Source organism: Diplotaxodon limnothrissa, linkage group LG3, assembly GCF_057381915.1.
Source record: "Diplotaxodon limnothrissa isolate DT_005_m linkage group LG3, D_limnothrissa_male_GT1.1, whole genome shotgun sequence".
In the NCBI taxonomy this organism is placed as follows: domain Eukaryota; kingdom Metazoa; phylum Chordata; class Actinopteri; order Cichliformes; family Cichlidae; genus Diplotaxodon; species Diplotaxodon limnothrissa.
Genome location: NC_140598.1, coordinates 23,483,146 through 23,488,684, shown reverse-complemented (window position 1 = coordinate 23,488,684; position 5,539 = coordinate 23,483,146). Strand labels below are relative to the sequence as shown.

General features: G+C 42.1%; 1 protein-coding gene across 1 annotated transcript; it reads left to right on the top strand.

The window, feature by feature from the left end:
• The first annotated feature begins 466 nt into the window (after window positions 1-466).
• LOC146635022 (uncharacterized) lies at window positions 467-5,213 on the top strand. The gene is made up of 7 exons (XM_085344423.1): window positions 467-763; window positions 1,558-1,638; window positions 2,408-2,549; window positions 2,691-2,806; window positions 3,073-3,299; window positions 3,518-3,624; window positions 3,933-5,213. The coding sequence occupies exons 1-7, from the start codon at window positions 511-513 to the stop codon at window positions 5,200-5,202; spliced, it is 2,196 nt and encodes a 731-aa protein (XP_085200549.1). The 5' UTR covers window positions 467-510; the 3' UTR covers window positions 5,203-5,213.
• Window positions 5,214-5,539: the final 326 nt, after the last annotated feature.

The following is a 5,539-nucleotide window of genomic DNA, read 5'->3' as shown; positions in this document are numbered from 1 at the left end:
TGGTTACAATGTATGTACTGTATAACATGCTGTGCTTCTGTCGGTGCTGTGCTATTGGACAGAAGTCCCTAATGTAAAGGTCTCCGAGGTCACTGCAGACTGTGCATCATCCAATGCTGAGGGCTAAAAGAGGAGACAGAGCTTTTGAAGCTTGAGATCTATGAATTTGGTGATTTGTTTTAAAAGCAGCTAAAAATATAATCTTTTTAAGCTTGCTTTTGGGTAACTTTTTGTTCTAACATTTAACCATTTTTGTTATGATGTTTGTCCTCAAAGGTGCTACATTAAAAATGCTTTTCACTTACTTTACTATAATGCCATGATTTTCACCAGCATCTTAAATGTACAGCAGACATCAGTCTTACTGATAAAAGTCAGACCAGCAGGGGAACTAAATAACGCCTGCTTTTCTTTTCCGGACACAATTTGTAGCTGCACCAGAATCCGCCGGAAACGCACCCTGCGCTGTAGTGTGTCTTCATCAAAACACAGCTGAGAAAACAAACAAACATGTTTTACTGGATGAAGAGCGGCAGCAGCGGCGGCCCCGAGCCGGTCGACAGCGTCGGTAACATGTCTAAGAGCGACATACTGAGAGGAATCGTCACCGAGAAAATGAGCACAGCCGCCCGCGAGATCTTAGCGGTGGTGGAGAGGACTGTAGCCGACTACGAGGAGGAGGCTGCGGGCTTCAGGCGAGAGATCGGCCGTCAGAGGAGACTGCTGGAGCTCCTGCAGCCTAACGTCTCTCTGGAGAAAAGAGGTGCTGCTCGCAGCCACAAAAAGCTGATTTGTAAATTTAGAATTTGCCGAACTTCGTTTAAAAATCGCTGATTTTACGTTTACAAGCTGTTAAACATACAGATGTGTAATTACAATAAAATGTGAATGCAGGGAAAATAATATTAGCGTTATTTGCAATTCGGCATAAATTTCTCTCAGTTTAAATGTAGAGAAGAGCTGATGATTCATTTTTTTTGTTTTTGTTTTTTTTCCCTGAACTAGACCTTGAGGTGTATGAAGCCTCTACTTGAGGTAGAACCTTCAGCCTGGAGTGGTTATTCCATACATTTTTTAGTGCCATGACCTCTGACTTTGAGGGACTAATTAGAATTTCTGCTGCTTCAGGCTGTTCCAGTGAGATGGAGGTCGCCAACAGAAAACATCTGAGACCACCCAACTAAACTCTTCTTGAGCGTGCAATCTGATTTACTGCTTTTTATTATCCACGCTCTCATGGCTGTTGTACAGACTCTTAAAAGCATGTAGCAACAGGCCATATAACCCGTAACCACGCCCTTCTTCTCACAAGATATGCCACTGGGCGTAATGTAGTTATCCTTGAGAGCATAAGAATCTGGTCTAATTCTTATCCCAGATTGTCATTCTTTGTTTTGTTTTGTCTTTTTGGAATCTAGAGTTAATGTTTTCTTATTGGTTTACATAATAAAAACAATGATCAACAGGAAGGAGGGTCTTCGGAGCTGCAGTCAAACACCACAGTCACACAAAGCTGATATATTGATCAAATGTTCTTTTTGACCAAAAAACACAAAGTCCTACAGCCTGATGTGGAGAGGCATGAGGTGGAAGTCGTGCCTGAGGACAGAGAGGAGCAACAGCCCAAGCAACAGACAGGTACGTCTGAACAGTCTTACCATTAATTGTTTTTCTTTTTTTTGGGGGGGGGGGGTAGTTCAAGGCTTTTATAAAGAATATTGCAAAATGACACAGGCACCCCATAACATGGGTAACCCCATATATAGGTATATATCCAGAATACAACCAGTTGGCAACCAGATGAGTTCCGCTTATTGGCACAGACTGATTAAGATTAATTGCAACATGTTGGCAGTCTGTCCATGTTTGTAAATTGGCCTCGAGTTATTTGCAAACATCACCAATTTGTCACCAGCAGTCGGTCAAAAGTCAGCCTGACTGTTTAGAAACAATTTGCCTCCTACTGTGTGTTAATAAGGAGGTTCAAAGTTTTTATTTTTTATCACCATGGCCTCATCTGGTCAGAATGCAAAGAAAACTGCTATCAATTAGTTGCCGTATATGTCGGTTTACTTTAGTGTAATCAGTAGTAACTTAAAGGAAGACACGCATGGACTGCTAAACTCTGAAAGAGAAAACAAGTCATTTAAGTTAATGACTTTAAGTCATTAACTTAAATAAAGATTTAAACTGAGAACTACAAATCAAACTCACCTAAGCTGCCGCTTGTGTGGGAGTGAAAAGAGGGCATGAAAGTGAGTGCAGTGCTTATATACTGTGCGCCAGGCGAGTTCAATTAATCAAATTATTACTAAAGCAAACTGACTAAACCACATGTATTGTGTCTTTGTCGTTCATATGATTCAAATTAAAAACCATAACAAAAAGTGAATTCTGATGTATCCAGGTGTGAAGGACACTGAGAGCCTGGCCCTGCTTTGGTACGACGACATTGATGACGATGAAGAGGAGCAGGAGTTGGTGCAACCAACAAGTTCCCGACAAAAACGAGAAGATCTAAAGGACCCAGATTATAAAATGCCGTCAAGGTTAGAAAAAACACCACTTTAAGGAACAACAAACTGTAGAGGTTTGTGATATGGCCAACAATATGTGGATGGTCCCCAAGTTTATTTGCATTTGCTTTATAGTCTTTTATGACACTGACTTAGTTCCTGCATTTTCGCCAGAGTTCCGACTATCAGGAAGAAGCCCAGCAGACCTCGCATCAGTGACATAAAGAACCATATAGATCTCAGAGTCCGCATCCTGGAGGACTCGCACACCAATGTGCTCTCTAAGACGGGTATGAAATGAAATGTTAGTCATTAAGGTTTTGTATTTGTCTGTTATGTGGTACAGTGTTAGCCGTGCTATTAATACCATTTTTTCTTTGTTCCTAATTCAAAGCATTTTCCAATGCTTACAAAAATATTTAATTACATTATTTATCATCAGAAATAGTCAAAGACTGGCCAACTAATCACTTGAACTAATGAATACTAGGGCAAGGTTTGGTTTTACTGACTGCCTAAGGACTATTGATCTTAAGATGAATTTTTTCTGTTCCAGTATTCAAGAAGTTCCCAGCACACGACCTGAAGTGCCCTCTTGGTCTACAGGAAGCTGACTTCCTGGACCTGTTGAAGTCCACCTTTCCTCAGCTGGCAGATGATGAACCTTTTGACTTGTTCACAACTGACAGAAGCCGGAGGCTCCAGCCCCTGAAAGTGAAGATTGTGACTCCAGAGGAGATCCACATGTTTACTGGAAACTCTGCCCTCTACATCCGCCTGAAGGTAGACGCTGTACCTGTTTGTGCTGCTTTTGCCTCTGACATTGGTAGGATTTTGATAATTTTGCTTCTTTATACCACAATAACAGATTTAAAATGTAACAATCATGATGTGATTTAAATGTACACTTTAAGATTTTACAAAAATGTTAAAGAAATTTTAGCTATTTTACTCTCAGTTAACATAAGTGCTGATAATAATTTGGAAATGAACTCTTACAGACTAGTGAGGAGGGGGAGAAAGAGTTTCCCGCTTCACCAACAAACGATGACTGTCCATCCAGCGATGCTGACATAACAAAAAACAATGAAGCTGAACTCCAGTCAAGGTAAAAATAAAAACGGGTATAAGGATTTGTGTGCTCTTGATTGACCAACGATGTCAAAAACAAGACTCTAGAATGTTGATGTAAATCTAGACGCTGGATTGTGATAATTCAATGAAAAACATGAAATTTAAAAAATTACTGAGGGAACAAATTCTGATCTAACGAATACCAAACCCAAAATTCTGTGGTTCAAGTTCTCTAATGGATAAGTTTGTTGTTTTTAGTTATTGCAAGTAGACGAAACCTATGGCTTTTATTTACAGACGCTCAGTACTTAAAAACTTAACTTTAACCGTTTTGTTCCACAGCAGCTCTGATCAGCATACAGACAGTCCCAGTGTGGACATGCTGGCCAGCAGCACAACATCACAAAAGCAAGACCTGCCAACAGATGAAGAGGCCTGTGAGAGGGAAGTGGACAGCAAAGATGAACACAAAGCCTTGGCTGTAGACAAATGCTTTAAACCTGTTTCTGAGCTCCAGGTGACAAAAAAGATGAAGAAACAAGTGCGCAAAAGTGACATGAAGGAGATAGAGAAGAGTAAAATAGCCTGTAAAGTGTGTGGAGTGTGGTACTTGAACCTGGGCAGCTTGATCAAACACACCTGGAGTCACCTGGAGGAGCCACAGGGTGGTTGTGGAGTTTGTGGAGAGCAGTTTGAATCTGTGGATGAGTTAAAGAGACATATCAGAATTCACCAGAAAACTCACGACTGCTCATATTGTGGGAAATCTTTCTTCTCCATCGTTGGTCTTAACAGCCACATTTCTCTGCACACAGGAGACAGGCCATTCAAATGTAAGATTTGCAGCAAAACCTTTGCTTACATGTCTGGTCTGAATGTTCACCATTGGGTCCATGTGGAAGAGAAACCACACAAATGTGACATTTGCCCAAAATCCTTTGGTTTGAAGGCGCAGCTCCAAGCTCACAGCAAGACACACACCAGCAAAGACAGATACGTCTGCAATATCTGTGGAAAGTCTGTCTGTGACCTTCGATCTTTGACCCGCCACAAGTTCACTCACTCTGGAGAGCGGCCGTATGGCTGCCAAATCTGCGGGAAGCGTTTCAAACTTTCCGGCATCCTGAAGTCCCACGAGAAGATCCACATGGCCAGGGAGCGACCTTTTCTCTGCCATGTCTGCTGCAAATCCTTCCTGTCAAACTGCAGCCTGATGACTCACATGAAGACGCACAGCAGCGAGAGGCCGCACGTCTGCGGCGTGTGCAGCAAAGGCTTCGTGTCCAACGGCGAACTCAAGGGTCACATGCGAGTGCACACTGGTGAGGCACCGTACGGCTGTTCTGAGTGCGGCCGTTTCTTCAAACGCAAGACTTACCTGACCAACCACATCAGGAGCCACTTGGGCATCAAACGGTTTGTGTGCGCGATCTGTGGGAAGGCGTGCTCTCGCCAGGAACACCTGAGGGTCCACATGAGGACCCACAACGGAGAGAGACCGTACCAGTGCACCATCTGCGAAAAAGCCTTCACCCAGAGCCACTGTCTGAAAACGCACATGAAGAGCCACCAGGTGGAGGAAAACTCTGTCCCCAGTCCATCCACAACCTAAACGACACTGAAAACAACAACTTTTTTTTTTATCATAATATACTTACAGATACAGTTTGTTTTTTTGTTTTTTAATCTGTGAACTTTATATTTCATTTTTTTAAACTGGAAAAAGTGTTGTGGATTTTTTTTTCTTCTTTTTATAACTTTTTGTGCTAAAACACGTGGTTCTTAGATCATCATGTCACTTACAGCAAACATGTAGTCTGGTGATCAACAGTTCTACTAAATCGTTATTTGTTTGGGCATCAAGACCTAAGTTACTGAAGGACTCCGCAGTTGTTTTAAAGGAAAACGCACCTTTGAGTGTTGAAATGCCAGTGTACTCAGAGGCGGGG

Excerpts from the sequence above, each read along its gene's own strand:
- LOC146635022 (XM_085344423.1), top strand. The coding sequence starts at position 511 with ATGTTTTACTGGATGAAGAGCGGCAGCAGCGGCGGCCCCGAGCCGGTC. Across the intron at positions 2,807-3,072 it reads CAATGTGCTCTCTAAGACGG|TATTCAAGAAGTTCCCAGCA; the intron begins GTATGAAATGAA and ends TTTCTGTTCCAG. Across the intron at positions 3,625-3,932 it reads GAAGCTGAACTCCAGTCAAG|CAGCTCTGATCAGCATACAG; the intron begins GTAAAAATAAAA and ends TTTGTTCCACAG.